This window comes from Aphelocoma coerulescens, chromosome 23 (genome assembly GCF_041296385.1).
Source record: "Aphelocoma coerulescens isolate FSJ_1873_10779 chromosome 23, UR_Acoe_1.0, whole genome shotgun sequence".
Classification (NCBI taxonomy): domain Eukaryota; kingdom Metazoa; phylum Chordata; class Aves; order Passeriformes; family Corvidae; genus Aphelocoma; species Aphelocoma coerulescens.
Genome location: NC_091036.1, coordinates 7,590,245 through 7,613,779, shown reverse-complemented (window position 1 = coordinate 7,613,779; position 23,535 = coordinate 7,590,245). Strand labels below are relative to the sequence as shown.

Here is a 23,535-nt window from a genome sequence, read left to right as displayed (position 1 = left end):
CTGGCCCAGGTGAGGCGGGGCCGGACGCGCTCCCGGCTCGCAGGTAACGAGAGCCCGGCCCGGCCCGGCCCGGCCCAGCCCAGCCCAGCCCGACCCGACCCGACCCGACCCCGACCCCGGCCCCGGCCCCGGCCCCGGCCCCGGCCCCGGCCCCGGCCCCGCCCCGGCCCCGGCATCAGCCCTGGGCCCGGCTCCCACCCCGCCGCCCGGCGCTTCTCCGCCTGGGCCGGCCCGGCCCGGGGGCAGCCGCAGGCCCCGACCGGCAGGGAGGGACGGAGGGAGGGAGGGCACGGCCGTCAGCCCCGCACCGGGATCTCCCCGGGCTGCCCCGCTCCATCCCCCGCCACGGCGCTTTCTCCCTCCCCGAGCGCCCCGGGGTCCCCCCGGACAGGGACCCCCGTGTGCCCCGGCCCCCCCGGCTGGGCGCAGCCCCCGCTGCCACCGCCACCGGCTGGGCTCGCTGTCCCCCGCACTGTCCCTTCCCGCTGCTGCGGGACCTTCCCCGCACTGGCCCTGGGGAAGGCTGGTGGCGGTCGGAGTTTCCCCGGGGGGGTTTGTGACAGTCGGAGCTTTGCCGGGGGCTTTGGGTCTCCCTGGTCCCTGCGGGGGTCGGCTCTGATTTCCGGGGCTGGAAAACGAAGTGCGGAGCGCGGTGAGAGCCTGTGCTGGACAGGCCGGGCTGGGATGGGCTGGGTCTGTCCCCTGCTGTTAGCTTCTCCTCTCCCCAAAAATCCCCTCTCTGGAGGACATGGTGGGCCCAAGGTAGGCAGAGGGGGCTCTGTTTGCTGCCCAGCTGGGTCTCCCCTTTTCCTTCCCTTTCCTTTGGGAGGGAAAAGTGTCAAACTTTGTTTACCTGCCCCGTGGTGGAGCCCTGGTTGTCAGCTGGAATGGGGTGGGTGTTTTGGGCCAGGGGCACGGGGGACATTTGGCGAGAGGCAGTTCCTTGGCCAGGTTGTTTCTATCCCAAATAGCTGAGAGAGGGAAGATGCTGGATCCCCTTTTACTCTGGGTCAGGATCCCCATCCCTGCCCGGTGCCAGCAGAGCAGTCAGGGACAGGAGCTTAACAGGTGACTTCCAGCTCCTGGCAAGGCTCCTTAGGACACCTCACAGCTGTGGGTGCTTCCACAGAGTCCAGAGAAGCTGTGTCAGTGTGTAAATCCTTTAGGAGATGTTCCCTAGCTGCCAACAACATGGCAGCGTGGTTACAGGCAAACGGATGGGACTGTTCAGGAGATTCACAACTTAACTGAGCTTTTTTAAAACTTTCCAAGGAAATCCCGCCCTCTGAACAATGAAGACCTTAGACCCTGGCTAACTCTGAGTCCTGCAAACCCTTTGTGGATCCTTCCTGGCTCCTGTGGAGCAGATGCTGAGGCTCTCCAGAGGGATCTTCTCCAGTCACTCACGGCGCCCGCGTGAGAGCAGAGGAAGCTCCCAACCATCGTGTGAGTAACACTGGGATGTGGATTTTGGTCTGAGCATTTATTTATGGCTGAGGGTTTCGGTCCAGTCCATTCCTGCGCTGGGGAAGCTGCTGGACTGAGGAGCTGTGTCCTGTCCATGCTCCTGAGGAATTTTCCCATGTGGTCCAGAGGTCCCAGAAACGGGAGCTGTGATGGGAATGGGTGAGCCCAGAGGTGTCTCTGACACCTGTGCCTGCAGTCTTCTCCTTAGAGCTGGGATAATGCTCCTCTCTCTGTCCAAGATGCCGTGAAATTCAGGATATTGTCTGTTGTTATATAAAGGAGTGTTGCTGTGCAATGCAGATGTTGGGTCTCTCAGTGAGGCCTTGGGATGAAGAGAAACATCCCAGTAACAGCAGTTCCCAGTTCAGCTCAAATGTTTTCTTTTCATTTCATGTTTTTTCAGTCTGTTTTTAAATTTTGAACTGCTTTACAAAAATTATGAAGTTGAGGGGGAAAAACCCCAACTTGTTCTGAAGTGAGAGCAATCAAAACTCTGCAGTGATGCTGAGGTGAGCTCTGCCTGCTCAGCACTGAAATTGGAGCATCTGGGGCCTTTTATTTTGCATATTGCCCAGGAATGTGCAAAGGGAGCTCCTGGGATGAATTTTTATAAGGTAACAGAGCCAAAACATTCCTGGAAAGCAGTGGTGTGCTGTAACTGCCTGGCTTTCAGTCTGGGCCTGTTTCTGTGTGGGGAAAATGTGACTATTGGTTTGAAAAACAGGGAAAAAGAGGCAATGCTCTGACAAGGTCGGACAGATTTATTTATTCATGCTTGAGGTGCCCTATAGAAAGTCTACAGTAAAGCAACAAGGACAGTCCTAAAACACTTAAGCTATGGCTGGGCTCTCACTGCCTATTAATTACCCTAATTAGTATTTAAAAGGATCTCTTGGAGGTGAAAGCAGTGTTAGCCAGGGAGCCTGGAAACCATGGAGAATTCCGGGACCCTCCACAGGCTGGGATAAAGGCAGAGCAGTGGAAGTGGAGAGTGACAGCCCTGACCTGACTTCCCTCACATCGCCCCGTGCTGAGCTTTAATAATAAAAAGATGAAAAATGGGGAGAATTAAGGTGCCAAAGTGTGACTGTTGGCTCTGTGGGGATGGAACAGGACAGGGCACACTGTAACAGCAGTTCACTCCTGCGTGCAGGCCTGGAGGAGCCGTGTTGGCACAGCTGAGCAGGGTCTGCTGCGGGATGCCTGTAGCAGGGTTTGTAAAGGTTTTGTTCCCATGAGGGGTGATTTGAGACCGACTTGTTGACAAGATCTTTTCCTTAATCCAGATGAAGACATTGGGTTTTCATAAGGAAGTCTTTGACATCCCCCGACCTTAGCATGACTGGCAAAAATCATTAGTATTGGTAATGCTGTCATTGCTAAATCCTCTAAATTGAAATAGCAGCAACTAACGTGGAGTTGGAATTGGCAGCTTGCATAATGATGGATTGCTTGTCATCTCCTCCTGGGCACGATGTGTTTTGAAATGGATAAGCGCTGTCAGGGCCCAGCCTAATCCCAAGGAATGCAAGACAAAGGGAAGTTGTTTAAAAAAAGATACTTTCCCTTTGGAGCCTGTCAGTGGCTCCACCTCCGGCTGTGCTGCTCCTTTATTGCTCTGGAGCTGACTCCTCTTCCAGCTGCGTGGAGGAAACTCTTCTGAAGGTTACAGGGATTTTGATGTCTGAAAATAGTCCTTTTAAGGCATCTCTCTTCTGATGTCTGCATCTGCCCAAAGGCAGCAGCAAAGCTTGGGCAGTGGGAGAACCCCGGAGTGCGGGCTGGATCCCCTCTCTGTGCCCCGAGTGAGAACAGCGTGAGTCCTGATTGGAAATATTCCCGTAAATCATTGAAATGTTGAATTTGGGAATCTCTGGCTGTCAGATCGCTCTGTGCTGATGGACAGCTCGCTGAGGTGGGACTGGTGCTGAGTTGATTGCTCTGATTTGAGCCCTCTGTGTCCTGCAGGTGCCCGAGTGCTGAGCCATGCTGGGCCGGAGGAGCCGACTGCCCCCCGAGCTGAGCAGCCCCCGGCAGCGGGAGCAGCCCTGCCAGGAGGCCGTGCCCCTGCGGGCACGGGCGGCCAGGGACACAGATGTCAGCCTGGAGGTGTTCAGCGGCTCCACGCCCGAGATCAAAGCGAGCCGCAGCAGAGCCCAGCAGATGCGGGACAGGAAGGGGCGCAAGGCCGAGCTCAAGGACTCCAATGGCCGAGAGGCAGAGACCATCACCTTCATCTCTGGGACAGCAGAGGCTCCCCCGAACCAGAGCTTTTGCTGCTCCTCCCTGTCTCAGGCCTGGAACACATACAAGGCCGTTTTCTGTTGCATAGTGACGTGTGGGAGCTGCTTCCAGGACTGCAGTGTCTGCATTCCCTATCCAGGGCCTGCTGAGACTTCCACGGATGATGGGAAGAACGGAGACTACAACGGGCGGCTGCCAAACAGCCCCACCAACACCTCTCCTGCTGAGAAGAACGGGAACCAGATCAAAAAGTCCAGCATGGGCAGCAGTTTCAGTTACCCAGATGTGAAGCTGAAGGGCATCCCTGTCTATCCAAACAGGAACCCCAACCACCACCTGGAGTCAGATTCGTGCTGCAAGGAGCTGCTGGAGAAGCCCTTCAGGAACAGCATAGAAAAGCCACCGCTCCCCAGCAGCCACCGGAGCTCGGAGGAGTATTATTCCTTCCACGAGTCCGACGTGGACATCAGTGAGCTGAACGGCTCCATGTCCAGCAGGCAGATCGACGTCCTGATCTTCAAGAAGCTCACGGAGCTGTTCAGTGTCCACCAGATCGACGAGCTGGCCAAGTGCACCTCGGACACCGTCTTCCTGGAGAAGACCAACAAGATCTCGGACCTCATCAACAGCATAACTCAGGACTACAACCTGGATGAGCAGGATGCCGAGTGCAGGCTGGTCCGAGGCATCATCCGCATCAGCACCCGGAAAAGCAGGGTCCGGCCCCACATTTCCATCCCGGCCAGCCAGAGCCACGAGGAGAAGTCCAGCCGGGGCAACGCGCCGGACAGCGGGAATGAGACGATGCTGGAGTCCATGGTCATCAGCCAGGACGGTACGTGGGGGTCCCTGGGTGTCCCTGCTGTGCTGCAGGAGGGCTGTGTTATCAAAGCCACGGAGATGTGGCACTGGAGCAGGGCTGGAAGCTGCTCTGTCCCCAGGATGGGCTTGTTCTCCTGGGCTGTGTGAGTGGAGGTCCTTATGGAGAGCTCTGCTTCTCACCCTCCCTGTGCTGTGGCTTTCTTGAGCTTGTCTTCCCTGCCAGTGAGGTTTGTGCTGAGCAATAGATGGGCTTGTGCCGTTGCTGCTGCTGATTCTGCCTGTGCTCATCTAAGGGAGGCAGAAAAACCGTGAGTCAAACTGAACTGGTAGGACCAGACGAGCTGCTTGTGCCAGAGGATGTCCAGTTACTCAGCTGGCTCTCTCCCATGTGCTGCCTCGCTAATGCCACCCTTAGACTGCAGTGACAGTGTGTCCTCAGAGCCCAGACCTCCTCCACACAGTGAATGTCCCTGCAAAGAGGAGGGAAGGGCTGTTCCACAGCACCAGTGCCTCCTGCTACTTCCTCCTTGTGGGAGCAGCCTCAAGTGTCTGAGCTCCAGGGCAGGTTATAATAGAGCTTCCTGTAGAAAAACCTTGAAAAGCTGAGTGTGGGGGGCAAGGAGATATCCAGAAGTACCAGAGGAAACCGTGTGGGTGTTGTGCTTCCCAGATTAGCAGAGAGGCTGCTCCTGGGATTTAAGGACACACAGCTCAGATTACCGGGACAGTGGTGGAAGCAATGGGAAGAATCAGACTCTGCCTCTCCTGTTCCCTGAGGGTGCTCCCTGACAGGGATCCTTAATGCTGAGTCATCCTTTTTACATCATCCTTTCTACATCATCCTTTTTACATCATCCTTTACTGTCTCAGGCCCTCTTGGTTTTCATTCCAGAGCTGGCCGTGCAGATATCGGAGGAGACGCCGGCGGATGTGATGGCCAGGAACATGAGGCGGCACAGCAGCGCAGGTAACGCACCTGCCCAGGGCTGGGGCTGCAGGGGGTGCCCTGAACCTCCCCTGTTTCATGTTCTCACCCTCCACAAAGGCTGAGCTGACCCTGCTCCTCGGGTTCTCCTCAGCTCCTGGGCTTCGGGAGTGATGGAGCTTGGACACTCCCTGGGTTGATTGCACAGGACCCGGTCTGAGAGCTCTCAGTCTCTCTGCGCCTTGACAAAGTTTGGGGCTGTATTTGGGGTGTGACTGGGATCAAAAGGAACTGTGCAAAAGGGAAGCAGGCAAGAGTGACGGGCTGTCCCCGAGCTCTGATCCTCCCAAAGAGCAGCCCAGGGCTAAAAGACAAGTTTCCTCCTGCATAGCAGCTCTGTCCTGGGAGATGGCTGCAATGCAGGCAGGGCTGTTCCCTGCCATGGCTTTGTGTGGCTTTCTCCTCCCTCATGGTACACAAAGCCTTTTGTGCAGCTCCTTGCCCACGGCCAGGCTGCTGTGCTCCACCTGGGCTAACGGCTCCATCTCTTCTCTTTCCTCCCCAAGGCTCTCCAACCAGCAGAGATTCCTCTTTCCAAGACACAGAGACTGATTCGTCTGGGGCACCTCTGCTGCAGGTGTATTGCTAAAGGACCCAAGCAGCAGGGAGGCATTCCAGGGCTTTGCTGCAGTCACAGTCCTCCTCTTTCCATATGGAGTGGGCTGTGCCACGTTTGGTTTTTTTTTTTCCCAATCTACCCTGATCCTTACTGAGGCCAGATTCCTTCTGCTGTCTGAATTTCACTGGATATTTTTGGTTTTTTTGGACAATCAAGGAAGCAAACTGCAGAGCTAATGAACTTGGGAGGAGGAATGTGTGCCCAGGGAGGAGAAGATGGACAAGGAAGTAGCAGATAACTTGTGCCTCTGTGATTTCTGTAAATCACATTTAGCTCCAGCAGCCTCAGTCGCTCAGCCCTTTCCCTGCTTTGAGGATCTGTTGTACAGTTCTTGCTTCCTGGCATTGCCTGAGTGAACTTGGATAGGGAATAACTACAGGGGGTCTCTGTTCTGGTGCTGATGTTGAGCTGCAGGCTGAGATCCTGCTCTCTAGGGACCCAAATCTCTCTGTAGGGAACCAAATCTATTTAAAGTGCCTATGTTGGTCCCACAAACCCAAAGTCTTCTGCCCATGCTGTTCTGAGTAGCCAGATTTGCCTTTCCCTGCTGACCCTTGGTGTCATCTCCTGCTGCCTCATGAGGAGAAGGTTCAGGTTTATGGAGTTCATTTAATTTTAGGCCTCTTGGCTCATCTCCTGAGCCAGTGCCAATGCTGGGGGTGGGATGGCTGCTCAGCTGCCCCCTCCATGAGCAGACCCTGGGGATCAGCTCTGCCAGCCTGAAGTGAACCCTGGGGGTGAGGCATTCCCAGGAGCGCACACTGGGACTTGCCTGCCAGCGGTTCTTCCTCACTCCTCTGCCAAACCCTCCACATTTCCCCTGTGAGAGCCTGGAACTGGGACTGTGGCAGACTGAGGGGAATACTTGATTCATCCCTAACTTCTTGTGGTTCAGAACTGGGATGTTTACCTGTTCTGCTAGAAAATCTCCTAAAAGTGGTTTGCTTTGAAAGGAAAGGCTCCTGCGAGAGTCTCCAGAGGGTTTGTGAGGCACTGCTGGTCCTTTCCTTTCCCTGTGGGCACTCAGCACCTTGTCCTTCCCTTTGCTCCTCTCCAGCAGGCAGTGGAGACCAGGAGATGGGGCACTGCTGTCCTGAGGGCACAGTGCCAGGTGACCTTGAGGGCTGCAGCAGGAGGAAGGTGAATCTGTGGTGTTGCCACTTGGTTGTTTATCACAAAGTAAACACGTCAAAGCCATGGGACTTGTTTGGAGATTTGGGTGCCCTTGGACATGGATAGGAAATGCTTCACTGATTTTACCAGCCATAGGATAAACACACCCACTGGATTTTGGGGAGAGGGGAACCCAGACAGGCCCCGGGCTTTGGTGTGGACCATGGTTTTGTGCCTTAGTTGAACTGAAATGTGCCTTAGTTGAACTGAAATGTGCCTGTATTTTATAGCCTGTGATTGCTCTTCAGAGGTTTGGGCAGGGAGGAAGGATTTAATTCCTCTCATGAGCTCTCAGGCTTCTTTAAAAGGCCAAAGCCCTTTGAAATGGACAGTTTTGGTCCCTGTTAGAGCCTGTTTTTGTAAACCACTGGCTTTTTTCAGAGCGTGCTTCTGGAAATCAGGGGCATTACTGCAACCACACCTGGAGACATTGACAGAGAGAGATATTTCGAAGATAAAGGGAAGAGACTGAGCCTGGGATTTGGCTTCCCCTCCCTGCTTTGTGTTTAAAGCTGTTGGTTTATGAGAAATCGAGTTTATACAAGGAAACGACTTGAAGCAAGGCCAGGCTGGGACTCCCAGGGGAGCTGTGTGAGGTCACCTCCTTCCGAATGCTGCCCGTCCTGAGGGACCCGCTTGGCTTCTGCTTCTCACGGGGTTTGTACACTGTTGTTTGGACAAGTGTCCTCAAAGCTGTGCACTGAGGTGTCACACGGGTCACGCTGACACAGCTCTGTGGGCTGTGCTCTGGAGACGAGGGGTGAGCTGGGCTTACAACGAGCTGCAGTCGCTGGTACAGAGCAAATGCACATTTTTAGTGTCTAGTCTGGGTATGGAGAGTGAGCGTGTGCAGATTAAACTAGCAAAAAAAAAAACCCAGGCCCCCCAAAAACTCACTAAGAGGAAGACTGTCAACTCGACGGTCCCTGAAGCTGGTTCACCTGTGATGTCTTATGGGATTCTTTTGCACTCATTGGCCTTAAATGTTCTGGTTTGGTCTTTTTTATAAAGTAAAAGTTGTGCTCTTTACCTGTGCTGTGACTTTTACATTCCTGTTTTCATCAGCTTGGGGATCCTGGGTTGGGGGTTGCACAGAGGGTGGCTGATTCCCGCTTTCCCAGATAGACAAAGATATTTTCATCCATTTGGTAGCTCCAGGGGGATCCTGAATGCCAGGCTGGTGTCTGGATGCAAATGAAGGAGCCTCTGGGGAAGTTCTCGTTGACACGCAGGGAAACCTGGACCTTCCCTGAGCGGTGATGCTGGAATTGAGCTCTGGAAAACCTGAGCTGGGGGGAGAATTTCTGTTTGTCCCTGTGATGTCACCAGCTCATGGTAGGAAATGTGGGATTTGCTCCAGAGTGGCCCTGATGGCGGGGCAGGATCAGCTCAGGGATGGAGGTTGGTCTGACCCTGTGACTTGAAGGACCAGTTCTGCACTTTCCAATTTCAGTGCAAATCCCAGGATAACCTGCTGGGCTCCATTCCTGGCCACTGACCTTCCCTCACCCTCCTGGGGCAGGGGCTGGGCAGGGGCCGTGGGGGGGTTCCCTCTGGTGCACAGGACCAGGGTGTGTTTTCTGGGAGGATTTCAGAGCCATGAACAGGTAAATGCTGCCTTTTCTCGGCTGGGAAGGGTCTCTGGAGATGTTTTTGTGTCTGGAGCCCTCAGAACAGCTGGGTGGGGCCTGTCAGCCCTGTTGTGTTCAGCAGCTTCCCTTTGGAGTTTGCTGCATGAGCCAGGGGTTTCCTTGCTCACATCCACACACAGAATGAATGCAGGGGGTTTTTGTCTGCAGGATGTTGTTTGCTGTGGATGAAGCCATCTTGACTCTTGCTGGAGTGGTTTTTGCTCTGAGCATTAGTGCTGAGTGTTCTGCTGAGTGATCTGACTCGGTTGCCCAAGTAGTGATCTCACAAACAGGAGAGCCTTTACCTGGCCACACACCTGTGGACGTGTTTTCTCACACAGGTGCTTCCTTCTGGGAGCCTGACTCAGCACCTGGCTTTTCCTGAAGACACTGTTTGGTTTTATTTGGCTTGGTTTTGCCAGGAGAGTCTCCAGAGACTCCCACTTTTATGGGTCCTTGCCGTGCTCTGTGACCTCAGAGGGATCCCTGTCCTGCCCAGCCCGAGCCACCCCGCAGCCCCCTGGGATCGAGTTAAGGAAGCTCGGGAACTCTGCAGGGAATGGCTGCAGGAGTGTTAAAGAAGTTCCTCTTCCACATCCACACCCTGAGCTGCTGAATTATTTATTTCAGCGTGGCTTAGGCATTAGGATCAGATGGATGGACCCTGATTCCTCACAGCCTGGCCCTTGCAGTAAGAGTAGCTGAGGCTCCTCCTAAAACTACGCAGTAACATCCAATAATCGCTGTTCCTGTTTCCCTCCTTGGGGTTTTGCTGTTCCATTGCTCTTCCCAAAGCAGTCCTGCAGTCTGGGACATTTCCCGAATTCTCTGAGCTGCAATTAATAAAAGCTAAGCCAGGAGCTGCTGTTAAAGAAAAAACAAACGGCTGGGGAAGAGTTTACCCTGTGGAAAGCTGTCTGCAGAGCCTGTTGTGCCTGCGAGGCCTTGCTTTCCCAGGAGGTGGGCAGGGGCCCTGGGCAGGTGAGGCGCTCCGGGCTCTGCCCTCCGGCTGGTGGCAGCAGCGGAGCGGCTTCTCCAGGTGCCGTGACACGGGGAGGGAAGACAAAAGGACCTTCGCGACCTGTCACTGTCCAGCACCGCCCTTCCCGGTCTGCGGGGGCTCTGCCATCACCACGAGGATGCGTTCGCTCGGTTTGGGTCCCAGCGCTCCTGGTGGTGCTCAGCGCTTCCCTACCGTGGGCACCGGGACACGGCCACACTCCGTGGTCCCAGGGACTCAGAGCGAGGGGGGGCTTTGCCTTCCCCAAGCCTCGAGCAGCTGCTCAGAGCTGGCAGGTTTTATCCCAGGGGAAGCTGCCTTAGGAGGCAAAAGGGTGCTCCCAATTCCCCTTGGCCTGGGGACGGTGGTGGCAGGGGGTGTTTGCGGAGGACAAGGCCGTCGGTGAAACACCTTCTGTTCCGCTGGCCGAGGGGCGAAGTCCAGGGGCAGCTCTGGGATCAGCCACGGTTCACAAACACGGCCCCGGCCATTCACCTCCTCCACGGGAGCAGCAGGGCCTGTTCTCCCAGCGCTGTTTGCCTTTTCCTGAAAAGGCCGAGGGACACTCCTTCCTCCCAAAATCTCTTCCCCAGCTTCCCTGGGGGTTCCTGACACTGCCTTTCCTCTGTCTTCTCTCAGCTGCCACCAGAACCAGCAAATCTGGGATTTCCCAGTTATTACCCCAAACTCTGCTGTGGCTCACACCAGCCTGACCCTGCAGTGGCTGAGGACAGAAGAGCCCCGGGATTCTGGGAACACTGAGGGAGCTCTGCGCTTCCAAAGGGCAGGGACTGCTGCTCCCACCATGCTCCCAGATCCAGGAGCTGCCAGGCCAGGCTCAGGGTTCTGGTGCGGGACACAGGGCTGAGGAGGAAATGGGGAAAGAACAAACCCACAGGTTGGGCTTGGGGTGGTGCTGTGGACTCTGCTGGTTTATGGCTGCCCTGGTGCCTGCCTGTGCTTGTCCCTGAGGAGGGGCTGGCAGAGGGATGCGGATCCTGCTGCAGGTGCAGGGCCTGGCCCTGCTCCTCCCACACCAGCACCTGCAGGGAGCAGCAGCAGCACTGACAGAGCTGAGAACGGGGTGAAGCTTGTCACACCCCAGAGCAGCTCAGCCCTCCCAGCTCCCCTGTCCCACAAACCAGGGTTCAATGCAGACAGGCTGGCAGCTCATTCTGGGGCTAAAACCTTCAAATCCAGCATAGTCTGGCTTTTTTAAAGAAAACAGGAGATTCTGCTCTTTTACCAGGGCCAAAGCACAGACAGGCAGGTGTGTGTAGGGTAATTTGTAAGACAAACAAGCAGGAATATCTGGGCCAGAGCACTCCAGAGGCAGCTGCCCCAGTCTGGGTCCTTGCTCACCCTCAACGTCACTGCTCTGCTGGGTGGGGGCTGCTTTTTAACCCCAAGAGCCTGTAAAACTGGGAGGCTTCATGCAAACAGTGCTCTGCTGCTCAAAAACCCCACCACGCCAGGTGCTGTGCCAGGCCGGACTTTGCCCAAACAGGATTTTCAGCCGTTTGTGCCCATCCCTCGGGGAGGAGGTGGAAATGTTTGGGGGAGGCAGAGGGAAGAGCCACGGCAGCAGGGATCTGGGATAGAGCCCAGCATTTCCTGACACTCTCCCTGTTAGCTCGGCATGAAGGAGCCCTGGGGCAAGGGTGGCTTCCTGGCAGGGTCATGGTCATGTGCTGCTCCACGGAGCAGAGCCTGGAGCAACCACCCCTGGGCAGAGCTGAGGGTTTGAGCTGGGAATGGGGGTCAGCAGCGCTCCTGAGCAAGACACAGCTCCCACTGCCACTTCCTGAGGGAGGGAGATCAGTCCAGAGCTGGAGAGGTATTCACAGGCAGCTGCAGAGAGCACAAGCACAGGAGCCCCCTTGGCACCTCCTCCTTCTCCTCTCAGCCTGGATCCCAGATCCCTTCTGCCAGAGAAACCACACGCTCTGCCTGAGACATTCCACTTGTGTTCCTTTATGTTGCACTGCAGTTTTAACAGAGATAAGAACATGCAGAGTGATGCCACTCGTCAGCGGTAGCTCGCACAGAACGCGGCGATGCCCGTGGTCGCCAGCAGGGAGAGAGGCCCTTGGGAAAGAGGCAGGAGACACTCCCAGCAACAACAGCATCCCCAAAGCCCCCCCATAGCCACAGACTCTCCAGCCTTTCCTTGCTCTAGGACAGCAGGTTGACCTCTCCAGCTGTGCTGGGAGCCCTGGAGTGCTCCAGCTGTCCCACTCTTCTGGCACAGGAGCAGCAGCAAGGAGAAGCAGGGTCTGTCTCTACTGCAACAGCTGTGCTTTTAAACTGCTGTTTTCCCTTCCCAAGAAGGCAGAAAAAGATTTATTTTACAAAATAAACTGACCCTTGTTTTTGCAGGAGAGCAGGAGGGAGTAGAACTCAGGAGTACCTGTGCCAGTGGCAGAGTGGATGAGCAGCTCCGCGCAGCCCAGGGAAGCGAAAAAATACCTTAAGGATTTATCCCAAAACCTCTCAGGTCTGGCTCTCTCAGCCCTAAAAACACCCTTTTTTGCTCTAGCCCCTCCTTCTCTCCTCACTGGCCTTTGGGAATTGTGGCAAGTGGCTCTGTCTGGAGCTGCTGTGGCTGCTCTGGCCCTGCCTTCTGCTGCACGGGACGCTGAGGGTGGCTCCGCACAGGTGCCTCCGCAGCAAGCTCGGGTGGGGGATGCTGAAGTTTTACTTGCCCAAGGTGAGGAATATCCAACCATACATATCCTGCCCCATTCAACGGGCTGACTGAAAGAGGGGGGGGAGAAGGGGAGAGCTCAGTTGAATTTAGCCTTTGAAAAGTCCATTTCTGGATGCTGTTCCATGAACCTGCAAGGAAAACAAAGACGAGAGTTTGGGTGAGTCAGCAGGAGCCAGCTCTGTTTGGGGAGGGAAGGATTTCTGCTTCCTGCACTGTGGAGTTTTGCTGCAACCCCACAGCCTCCACAGCAGGGAGGGTTCTGCTGAGCTCCTTGGGACACGTTCCTTGGACTACAAACACCTTGTCCTCGGGTCAGTGGGAGCAGCACTGCTGCCAGCCTACCGGGTCAGGAAGTCCAGACACACGGGAGCTGTTAATTACCAAACACACCCCCTTAACTGTTACCTCTGGGCTGGGCACGTAGCAGCCATGACAATGATTGTGGGGCAGAGGGGAGATGGTGAAGACAGATTAGGACTGAAGCTCCAGCCTGTCAGCTGGAGCTTTACTGGGAATATGGGGAATATCCCAGTGCTCTGACAGTAAAGTCTCAGGGAAGACGTGACCAGAGGAATCTGGTTTCAAACCAGGTGCAACAGAGGGAATCATAGAATGGTTTGTGTTGGAAGAGACCTTAAAGATCATCTTGTTCCAACCCCCTGCCATGGGCAAGGGCACCTTCCAGGGACTATTTGGACTCAGGTTGCCACATCAGGAAGTCCTGAGGGCAGTGCTCTGTGCCCAGGAGTGCCCAGTGCACACAGAGGCTCTGCTCTGCTCTGCTCCCAAGGGACACAACACATCACACCCCTGTGCAGGACTCACACACAGAGTGAAGTAAGGGCAGCATGGTCTCCTCTGTGTTCCCATCTCAGGGTTTCCCCTGAAATGCCCCCAACAGCATTTCCACTTCCAGGGGTATCTGTGCTGTGAGGATCATGTCCTTGTTTGGCAGCCAGGAGAGCTCCTGGCAGAGATCAGCACCCACATGGGTGTCACCGAGTCTCCTTTGCCCTGGACAAAGTCTAAACTTCCTCTCCATCCTTTGCCAGCCAAACTTCCAGAGCACCAAACAAGTGACCCTGCCAACGAGGTGTCCTGCATGTGGCTTCCTGGGGGCAGAGGGAACTTCCCACCCCACTGATCACCAGGCACTAGGGAAGCCTGGGCTCTGCTCTGGTCAAAGCCACTCAGCTTCACAGAGAAGCTCTGGCACTACAGATAAAGCCAAGGGAAGCACAGAGTCAGGTCAGCCACAGCAATCCTTCACCCAGAGATAAGGTGTGGGGCTGCGCTTGCTGAAGAAGCTGCATGACCCAGAATTACCTCCACACCTTCCCAAATGGCCTTGGAAGCTCCAGGAATCATTTCCCTGCCACAGGGCATTTATGCCAAACAGGGCAATAAAGCCATAAAAGCGGCTTGGGGACAGCTGTCTGGGGGCAAGTGGAGGGAGGGGTGATTAGCTGGGCTACCGAGGGAGATTAGACACCAATCAAGACCATGTTAAAGTTCAGCAGAGATGGCACCTCCAGTTGTAAACTGCCTTCTGGACTTGAAATCAGCAGATTAAGACAATTCCAGAGCTAGGCCATTCCCAGACTTTCCCATTAGGCTTTCTAGCCCCTCAGGCTTTTACAGACACTGGTGCTTGGCCAACAATACAGTGACTGCGCAGATGTGAGCATGGGTAGGACTGAAGGCCAAGCTGCTCTCTGTTCACTGATTTGTGCCAGAGAGGAAGAGGAGAAGGGGCTTGGGAAGGCAAAACCATGCAAAGGAACGAGCTGTACCCACTTTTTCAAAATATCCTGCTTCTTCTGTTCATCAGAGGTGGGCAGGCCCATGGATTTCTGTCGTTGGTCATACATCATCTTCTCCACCATGCTGCGAGTTTCGCTGTCCAGGTCTGACAGCTGAAAGCAAGATCCAAATTGGAACAACTCTGGGCTCAAGTGAGGTAATTTCTGAGCAGGCTCCATCCCGTAAAACAGGAGAAATCTTACCTTTGAGTTCTCTGGATTAATTTTCTTGGTGTTGATTTCTGGGTCTGTGGAGACCAGTTTGTTCCACCACTCCATCTTGTTGATCTAGAGGATGAAGAAGCAAAACCAGTTTATTTTTCTTGGACTTGTTCTAGGGTTTCTAAGTCTCAGTCACAGGAAAAAAAGGATGGAATCAAACTTTAGTTGGCAGTTTTCCAAACATCAGTAAAATCTGAACATAGATAAAGAGTGTTTTTGTTTCAAACTACTTTAGGCAGCCTAAATTTTCACAGCTGGGAGATCTGAGAGAATGTCAGATGTCCTGTTTGGCATGACATAAATGGGATTACAACAAACCACCTGGAGAGGCCCAGAGGGGACACAAGAAGGGACACAAGAAGGTCTACCCCTGGATTTTCATGTCACTAACAGATGTCAAAACACACTAAGGGACAACTTCAAAATGACTGATTTCCTTCCAGCCTTTCCTGAACTGCTGAGAAATCCATTGGATATCCTGGAATAGCACAAAATTAGGCTGAAGATGGGGGAACTTAAATACCCCACTACCAGTGGCACCACTGCCACTGTACCCAGGACAACCACGACGGTTCTGTTTCAGCTGAGAGCCCAGAAGAGGCAGCCAAGCCTGAATCCTGCCCAGCCCATCCTGCTTTACCTTCTCCAGGTGCACGGTGACTGTTTTACCATCCTCAATGAGCCAGGAGCTCTCCTCCACCTTGACCTCATTGAAGAGCTCCCCATCAATGACAGGAGCATGGCCCTTGAGGCCGACCTTGAGGCGGCGCCTCTGGATGTCGACCACCACGTCCTTGCCCTTCAGCCTGAAGCTCACCTTGAAGGGGACAGCCAGCTGCAGCAAAAAGGAGCAGATCTGAGGAGCTGGGCAGGGAAATCCCTCCTTACCCTCCCATGCTGCTGTTCCAAGTGTTCCAAGCCTTTCTGCCTTGGTTTCACCGGAGTCAGACAGAGCAGGGACTATTTTCCTTGAGATTCTGAGGGAGCGGGAGGTGAAAGGAAGGGACCATAAAAAGGGAAGCAGATTTTAATGCCTGGTTAAACCAAGACCAAAATCTGGCAAACTACAGCTCCTGGGAATTTTACTGAGTTATGAAGCTCTCTCCAGCTACTGCAACACGGCTGTTTCCAGCAAACTTCCAGAGGCAATTGAGACACAGGGAACTGGCTTCATCTCTTACCAGCACCTGCTCTTATTGCCTGTCTGAGATTCCTCAGATCCTGGTCATAAAGCACTACTTACATCCAATTCTGAAAGAGTCTGTGTCCATCTATAATTTGGAAGGTCAGCTCCATTGCCAGAGTTGGGTTTAAGTTTTCCTTTATCCTTCTCATCTTCCTCTTCATCATCTGTTCCCTAAGCAATTCAAGTGTAAAGAAAGAAGCTTTTCCAGTTTCCACTGTAACAACAGTTCTTGGGTTTTATAAGGATTGCAGGTCAGTTGTTTGTATTTTATATCCACTTAAATTTAGCCCAAAAATGAATAGCTGCTTCTGTTAAAACATGACTACAAGAAAAAAAAACCAAAAAGCCCTCTGGATTGGCACATTTAGGAATTAAGTGTGTATTTTTTAAGCCAAATTTTCTAATTTGTATTTTTAAAGTGTGTATTTTGGACAGGGCTTGGAGCAACCTGGTGTACTGGGAGGTATCATGGCAGGGGGTAGAACAGGATGAGCTTTAAGGTCCCTTCCTACCCAAACCATGCCATGATTCTAAAATATCCCCAGACGAGTTTTACCTGTTTGTTGGAATCTGAAGATTCACCTTCCTCCTCCGAGGGTTTCACTGGGACACCGTTACCCTGCCCTTGTGCCTCTTTCTTCTGTTTGAAAAGAGAAGGAAGAGAAGGACCATGCTCAGCCAAGAGCTGGCACTTTGTGTCACTTCCTGAGCTGGCACTAGATGGCCTCAGCCTTTCAGCTCCAGCTGAAGAGCACCACTCACTGCATCCCACGCTTCGAAAACAGGCAACTCTCAGCCCTTAGAAAAGGCACAGGAAAGAGGTACTGCCAAGGGGAAGATTCCCTTTGTCCTCCCGCTTGGACAAAGAACGAGCCTGGGACCCCTCACAGCCACGGGGAGGACAAAGGTGCACCTGCAGATCCCTGACACGGCTCTCACCTGGTTGATTTCGTGCTGCAGCCTTTCTGCCTCCTCATCTGTGAGCTCCTTGATCCGTGGCTCGTTGGCCTCCTGCCTCTCCTTGGCCAGCCGGGCAGCGCGCTCGGCCTTCTCGCGCCGCTCGGCCTCCTGGCGCGCCTTCTTCTCCTTGCGCTCCTTCTGCGCCAGCTTGTTGTGGTGGCTGAAGGCCTCTGTGATCAGCTGAGGGACAGGGACACAGGGGGTTAAAAAAATATCATCCATTTCAAACCTGAACCAAGCCAGTGTGGTCTCCTGAGGAGCATGAGAACACCTGTTAGGTCACACAGATGTTGTGACTTGCCCCTTCATCTTCACTCGGTTTTTTTGACCGAAAAATCCAGAGATTTTTTCAATTTAAAAAAACAGAGGAGGAAGTGAAAAGAGAGGAGAAAGAGAAAATTCAAAATATTTAAATGTAGCCCTTCCTAGTTACACTGGGAGTGTGTTTCCAGGAGGTAACACTGAAATATAAAATTCTCCACTCATTTTGTCCTTTGTGCAATTCCAGCAGGATGAGCTGATGCCCAACCCAGCCACCTGAAGCTACTCCATACATCCAGGACAGCTGGACACACCAGATCCAACTTTTTTACCTTCTGACCTTTCCCACGCCTGGGCTTTTCTCCAGATGGAGCTTCAGTGCCATGATTTAGAGGAGAAATGCTTGAAACACCCCTGCGTTTTTACACTGAGGGGTGAGTTCCTCCACAAATCTTTTGTTTCAGCCTCACTTCCAATTCTCCAAAGGTTGTTGTGACTCTGGGAGGCAAAATCCCAAGGTCTCTGATGCCAAGGGCCGCGTGCTCAGCGGGAAAGCTGAGTACACAGGCAGGGAGCCAGAGAATTGCCCCAGGGTCGATAAGGCCGGGGTGCTGTGCAGAGCAGCACGTAGGTGAGCTGAGGTCTGCCCCAGAAAATAACAGAGACAGATCCTCAGAAAGGAATTAGAGGGGAAAAATGTATTTATATATATCACCTTTCTCCTACAGGCACAGGTTTGCCAAGGACAGTAGCCAGGCGCTCTGAACTGCCACCCAGGTGGGATCACACAGCCTCCAGGAACAGGGGGACATTTGCTCTCTACTCTAAGAAAAATGACAGTAGGGTTCACCTTTCTTATTTCAGAGAATCACAGAATGTTTGGGGTTGAAGGGACCTTAAAGCCCCTCCAGTTCCAGTGAGGGCTCCCTGCAGGACCGGGGATGCTCCATCCAGGCTCCCCAGCCTGAGCCGAGGGGCAGCTGCATGTGCAGAGCCGAGGACTTTGTGCCTTTTCTGAGCTGAGCAAACAAGGTAACCCGGGCTTATCACCTGCTGTGGCACCGTTAAGTCAGTGTGTCTGGCAGGTTTGCTTTCCAAACAAGCCTTTGGCCAGAGCCTGGCAAAAACCCTGCACTGTGCTACCATCCCAGCAGGGAACTGTGTGCTCCTCAACTCGGACTGGGGCACCTCTGGGTCTCCTTCCCTCAGGAGCTGCTGGTGCCCAATTGCTGGGAGCTGCTCAAGCAGGGGACTCTTGGCACGGCACAGACACGGGTGGGATGGAAGGAAGAAGAGTTAAAGGCCTGAGGATTTGTTTTTTACCTTCTCTGCTACTCCATCCTCTCCCCCGGTGAAGAAATCTGTCTTCCTCCTCAGGAAGCTGAAGAAGGTGTTCACGAGCTGGGGCAGGGAACAGGGAGAGGGTGGAGAGAAAAGGAGCAATGAGGCCAGGTCACCCCAAGTCACCTCGTGTCTCTGGAGCAGCCTTTATCCTTTGTCCTCCCTATCTGTGGCTGTGCCAGGATGGCCCTGGAATCAGCCCCGTGACCACTGCCTGAGGAAAACCCTCTGTTGTGGAGATCCAGCCCCTGGATTCCCAGTTTGCAGAAGAGGCATTTGTGTGTTTGCATGAAGAAAGGCAGCAGTTTATTCTCAGGCCCTGCTCCCATACCCCAAGCTGTTATCTGGGGCAGGAATGGATTTACACATGCATACATACCTATATCTTAAATATGTATGTGTATATATATATATATATATACCATATTTTGCTGCTTGGCACACCTAAAAGCATGCCAACTCCTTATTTTTGCAGCTGTCAGGGATCACCAATGAATGAACCACCACCTTCAAACCCCCTCTGGAAACCTCGAACTTCTCCTTGACCTTGGCTGATCTTTATTTCCCAGGAATTCTGTCCCGTGGGTGTTTCAGTCAGAGCTCTCCCTACAACATGAGGGGCCGTTACAGGACCATTTTTTGAAAAATTATTTGAGAGTGGGATGTGGGTGGGATACTCCCACACCCTCCAGCCCTGCTGCAGGTCAGCGCCTGGATGTGGAGCCGCCAGCCAGGGGGATCAGGGCGGGCTCAGCCGGGTCGGCACGTCCCTGAGCACGAGGGGATCCCCGACCACGGGCAGCTCTCACGGGGCCGGTGCTTGCGCTGGGAGGGTGAGCGGGGGAGATCGATCCTGCCCTGTGGTGCTTTGCCCCGCTGTGACCCATCACGGGCACTGCCCGCGCACCCGGAACCGTCCGGGAAGGCCCGGGGGAGCTCAGGGAAGCCCGGAGGCGCCGGGGCCAAGGGGCGAGGCCACGGTGAGGGTGCCGCGGCGCCTCATGAACACCCTACTCATTAACGAGCGGGGCAGGCGCTGCCGGGGGCCGTTATCGCCGCTCCGGCAGCAGCGCACGTGCGTCCCGTGCTCCACGTGCCGGGGCGGGGCCCGAGGAGGCCGGGCCGCTCCCCGCCCGCTCCTCTCCGTCCTGCCCCGCCCTCCCCGCTCCCGATCCCGGCGGCGCTACCTCGCGCACGCCGCCCTGGTGCTGCTGGGCCATGGCGAGCAGCATCCCGTCGAACCGGTCCTCCTGCTCCGCCGCCTCCTCCGCGCTCAGCCCCATCCCGCCGCCGCTCCCGCACCGGGCCGCCACCGGAACCGGAACCGGAACCGGCGTCCACGGAAGCGCGAGCCCCTCCCCACCCACCAATCCCAGCGCGCCCCCGCGCCGCTCTCTTCGCCGATTGGTCACGCGCGCTGTCAATCCTCCAGGAAGAGGCGGGGCGCGAGGCGCGGCGGGGTTGTTATGGCGACGGGCGGTGCGGGCCGCAGTTCCCGGGAGGGGAAAGGGGCAAAGGGGAAAGGGGGTCCCGGGCGTGGCCCCACCCTCCTGCCGGGGAGCTGACAGCGAGAAGGGCCCCCTGAGCCTCCTTTTCTCCAGGCTGAGTCCCCCCTGCTCCCTCAGCCGCTCCTGGTACTCCAGACCCTTTCCCAGCTCCGTCCCCTTCCCTGGACGCGCTCAGTGCCTGTCTTGGGAGTGAGGGGCCCAAAACTGAGTTTGAGTTGCCTCAGCAGTGCCAGCACAGGGGAACAATCGTTGCCCACTTTGGCTCATGTTCAGCTGCTGTCAACCAGCACCTCCGGGTCCCTTTCTGATGGGAAAAGATGAGAACTTTGACCTTTTTTCCTTACTTTTCTCTCATTCTGAAAATGGGAGCACTTTCCCTTCCCCAGCCCTACGTTTCCTCTGAGAGAGATGACCCCTGGCCCCATCACAGCCTGCCAGTTCACCAGGTTCCTCTTCCTCCACCACAACAAGAGCCTCCTGAGCAAGGCCGGGCAAACAGCCACTGATAACACAACTTCCAGGTTGCTCTTCCCAAGGCCAGAGCGCCGGGGCCATTGAACGCCGGGCCCAGACGAGCGCCCCGTGTTTGTCTGTGAACCCTGGCAGTGACACCTGCCCGATGGGGCCTTGGTGCCATGGTACAGCCTGGGGTAATGACTCTGTTTATCCTGTTTGGGTAATCCTGATAAGGCCGCACAGCCCCTCCCCGCCGCCGATTCATTGAGAAAACGGCCGTTGACGCCGCGCCGGGAACTCGCTCGGCCCGGCCCAGGGACAACGGGGCTGGCTGGGTGGTTTTAATGAGGGCTGCTTAATCAGGCCGGTCAAGGCTGTGGAGGGGTGTTCACTGTGACCCGGCCTTATAAGAGCTGGCTGGAGCAGCCACGGGCTGGCAGAGCTGGGAGGACGGGGACACTCCGGCCTGTGACATATTTTGGAAGGGATTTTACATCTCTCTCCCACCTGCTGAATTTCGACGAGGACCTGGCTCAGCCATGAGCACCAGCGTGGATATGGAGTGTGAGAGGTGCCAGTGCCACGGCAAGGACAAGCACCCCGCCATCCTGTACACCCTCCTGAGCCAGAACCTGCCCCGCAGCGGGGCCCGGCAGCGCTGCCTGTGCCGCCAGCGCCGCACCGTGTGCCTGCGCACGCCACACCTCACCTGCCAGGCCGCCTCTGACGTGCTGGTCAAAACCATCAACTTCATGAAAAACGTCGCTGCCTTCCACCTGCTGCCGCGGGAGGATCAGCTGCTGCTGCTGGACAGCTGCTGGGTGCCCCTCTTCCTGCTGGGGCTGGTGCAGGAGATGGTGACCTTCGAGGTGATGGAGGCCCCGGCCCCCAGCATGCTCAAGAAGATCCTCCTCAGCGGCCAGAGCAAAGGGCAGGAGCCCGAGGGGACACAGCCCACGCTGGCTGCCGTGCAGCAGCTGCAGTGGTGCCTCCACAGCTTCTGGAGGCTGGACCTGAGCCCCAACGAGTACACCTACCTGAGGGGAGCCATTCTCTTCAATCCGGGTGAGTGCCAGGCCCTCGTGGCTCTGCTGGCCAGCGCTGGCAGCTGGACATGGAATCACAGCATCCCAGAATAACTGAGGTTGGAAAAAGATCTCCATCGAGCCCACCCTGGGCCAATCCCCACCTTGTCACCAGCCCAGAGCACTAAGTGCCACGTCCAGGGGGTAGGGACTCCACCACCTTCCTGGGCAAACATAGACCTTGTGGCTTGGAGATGCTCAGAGATGGGCAAGTGTGAGAGTAGAGAGGGCTGGTCACCTTCTCCCTAACTCTGGTCATTCCCAAATGCACTGGGAAGCAGGGAGGATGTCAAAACCTTTGCCTGCCCTGCAGACAATAAATCCTGGATTCCTTTACTTTTAATGATTTTGCCCATTAAGTGCTTTCCCCCTTCACACAGCATCCCTGGAACAGCTACGCCTCAGCAGTGCTGTGTCCATCTCCTTAGCGTGGCCTCAGAGATCCCTTCTGAGAAATGGGGACGGGTGGGAATGGGAGAAACCTGGAGCTGTTTACCATCCTTCTTCATCTCCCTCTCTCCCTCCTCTCCCTCGCAGACATCCCTGGGCTGAGGGCTCCGCTCTACATCGAGAGCCTGCAGTGGGAAGCCCAGCGAGCGCTCCGGGAGCTGCTGCAGCCGCTGCACCCCGAGGATCAGGGCCGCTTTTCCCACATCCTACGGGTCACCTCCTCCTTGAAATCCATCCCTGCCGCCCTCATCACGGACCTGTTCTTCCGGCCCATCATCGGCGACGCGGACATGGGGGAGCTGCTGGTGGAGATGCTGTTCGAGGTCGCGGGCTGGCCGCAGGCCCCGTGGCTGCCCCTGCCCTGCTGAGCGGGGATTTGGGAGAGAAGTGCTCCGGACTCTGCGGGAATGCCGTGTTTCACTGGGGCCGAGGCTGCAGGATCCCTGGGAAGCAGCTGTGGCTCAGCAGATTTTACAGCAGCTCCTGCTCTGCCTGGGCCGGTCTCCAGCCCGGGGAGCGTGTGTGGGTGAGGGGTTTCCTTCCCTGTTCCAGAGCACGGAGCTCTGCTCCCAGTTTCTACTCATTTTGCTGTGAACTCCAAGCAGTGAGGGTTGTCCCCAGCTTGATCCCGTGGTGTCTGGTGGCCTCAGTGGGATCACTGACCGAGAGCTAACATTACAGAATTAGCTCTGGCTCTGGCTTCTGTGCTTAGAAATACTCAGGACATTTCTTCAGGGAAAAAGCCAGAGTGTTAAATCCTACAGGGTGTACAGACTCGCCCCTCTTTTCCTCAGATTCTCTCTTTCCTCCATAATTCCATGAAATACAAAAGGATTAAGAGCACTTAGGAGCACCTAAACCTACTGCACCTCATTTGGGGCTCTGGGCTTTCCCGTTTGTGTGAAAAGTGAACCCCGAGTGGAGCTGGTTTAGTGGGAGATCCAAACCTCCCTCCCTGGAGTTAGAGCCAGGTGCACACCTGGAAAACTCGCTCCTCCTGCCTCCAACAGGCAAGGTGTCAGTATTTTATAAGTGAACATTCATGTGGTTTGTATATAAGATGCAGTAAATTATTTTTTTAATAAAATGTTTGGTGCTTTGGAACACGGTGGTTTGGAACACAGTGTTGAATTTGGGGTGGGCAGAAAAAACGGCAGTCGTGGAAAAGATAGAATGGAGTAAAAAGGGATTTTCCATAAAAATCCATCTGGCAATGCAGACAGGTTGACTGCCAGACAGTAGGGGCTGTTGGATGAGCAGCTCCTGGCTGCTCCCAGCACACAGAAATTTCCAGCGCAAAATCCCCACGCTGCACCTTCCTCCAGCTGTTGAGATCCAGGTGTTGAGCCTCTCCCGAAGGCGATGTCAGAGGCGGCTGCTCTGACTCACGCAGCTGCCAGCAGGCACAAACCCCGTCCCATTTTCCATGGCTGGCACGGGTGACGTGTCAGGTAAAGCTGCACAAAGCCTCCCCGTGCCCACGGAAACACGCGGAATCTTCGCCAGCAGTGCGGAGTGAGGAAGGATTGCTGTGTCAGCCCGGGCTGCACCTCTGCCGCCGCTGCCGAGGTGATCTCAGCCCCGTGACGGCCTTTTTCCACGGGGAGGGAGCG

At 55.2% G+C, this 23,535-nt stretch overlaps 3 protein-coding genes across 5 annotated transcripts; 2 read left to right on the top strand and 1 right to left on the bottom strand.

Moving 5' to 3' along the window:
* On the top strand, nt 1-8,339 carry KDF1 (keratinocyte differentiation factor 1). 3 transcript variants are annotated; one of them, XM_069036115.1, is made up of 5 exons: nt 1-43; nt 1,273-1,446; nt 3,436-4,546; nt 5,426-5,500; nt 6,025-8,339. In XM_069036115.1, the coding sequence occupies exons 3-5, from the start codon at nt 3,454-3,456 to the stop codon at nt 6,105-6,107; spliced, it is 1,251 nt and encodes a 416-aa protein (XP_068892216.1). In that variant the 5' UTR covers nt 1-43; nt 1,273-1,446; nt 3,436-3,453; the 3' UTR covers nt 6,108-8,339. The 3 variants fall into 3 exon arrangements, with proteins under 3 accessions (XP_068892216.1, XP_068892217.1, XP_068892214.1); XM_069036116.1 differs by lacking the exon at nt 1-43 and adding an exon at nt 374-652; XM_069036113.1 differs by lacking the exon at nt 1-43 and adding an exon at nt 374-762.
* Nucleotides 8,340-11,895: 3,556 nt separating this feature from the next.
* On the bottom strand, nt 11,896-19,751 carry NUDC (nuclear distribution C, dynein complex regulator). Its single transcript, XM_069036126.1, has 9 exons — nt 19,611-19,751; nt 18,406-18,483; nt 16,801-17,001; nt 16,418-16,501; nt 15,919-16,032; nt 15,316-15,510; nt 14,658-14,741; nt 14,449-14,567; nt 11,896-12,779 (listed from the first exon to the last, which is right to left on the bottom strand). The coding sequence occupies exons 1-9, from the start codon at nt 19,704-19,706 to the stop codon at nt 12,728-12,730; spliced, it is 1,023 nt and encodes a 340-aa protein (XP_068892227.1). The 5' UTR covers nt 19,707-19,751; the 3' UTR covers nt 11,896-12,727.
* A 945-nt stretch (nt 19,752-20,696) lies between these two features.
* NR0B2 (nuclear receptor subfamily 0 group B member 2) lies at nt 20,697-23,026 on the top strand. The gene is made up of 2 exons (XM_069035972.1): nt 20,697-21,452; nt 22,010-23,026. The coding sequence occupies exons 1-2, from the start codon at nt 20,927-20,929 to the stop codon at nt 22,288-22,290; spliced, it is 807 nt and encodes a 268-aa protein (XP_068892073.1). The 5' UTR covers nt 20,697-20,926; the 3' UTR covers nt 22,291-23,026.
* The last annotated feature ends 509 nt before the right edge of the window (nt 23,027-23,535 follow it).

Bases quoted from the DNA above. Each gene is read 5' to 3' on its own strand.
- NR0B2 (XM_069035972.1), top strand. From the start codon at position 20,927: ATGAGCACCAGCGTGGATATGGAGTGTGAGAGGTGCCAGTGCCACGGC. The intron at 21,453-22,009 runs GTGAGTGCCAGG...TCTCCCTCGCAG, and splicing joins AGCCATTCTCTTCAATCCGG to ACATCCCTGGGCTGAGGGCT.
- NUDC (XM_069036126.1), bottom strand. From the start codon at position 19,706: ATGGGGCTGAGCGCGGAGGAGGCGGCGGAGCAGGAGGACCGGTTCGAC. The intron at 16,033-16,417 runs GTAAAACTCGTC...TGAATTGCTTAG, and splicing joins CTTCAGATTCCAACAAACAG to GGAACAGATGATGAAGAGGA. The intron at 14,568-14,657 runs GTAAGATTTCTC...TCTTGCTTTCAG, and splicing joins TTAATCCAGAGAACTCAAAG to CTGTCAGACCTGGACAGCGA.
- KDF1 (XM_069036115.1), top strand. From the start codon at position 3,454: ATGCTGGGCCGGAGGAGCCGACTGCCCCCCGAGCTGAGCAGCCCCCGG. The intron at 4,547-5,425 runs GTACGTGGGGGT...TTTTCATTCCAG, and splicing joins CATGGTCATCAGCCAGGACG to AGCTGGCCGTGCAGATATCG. The intron at 5,501-6,024 runs GTAACGCACCTG...TTCCTCCCCAAG, and splicing joins GAGGCGGCACAGCAGCGCAG to GCTCTCCAACCAGCAGAGAT.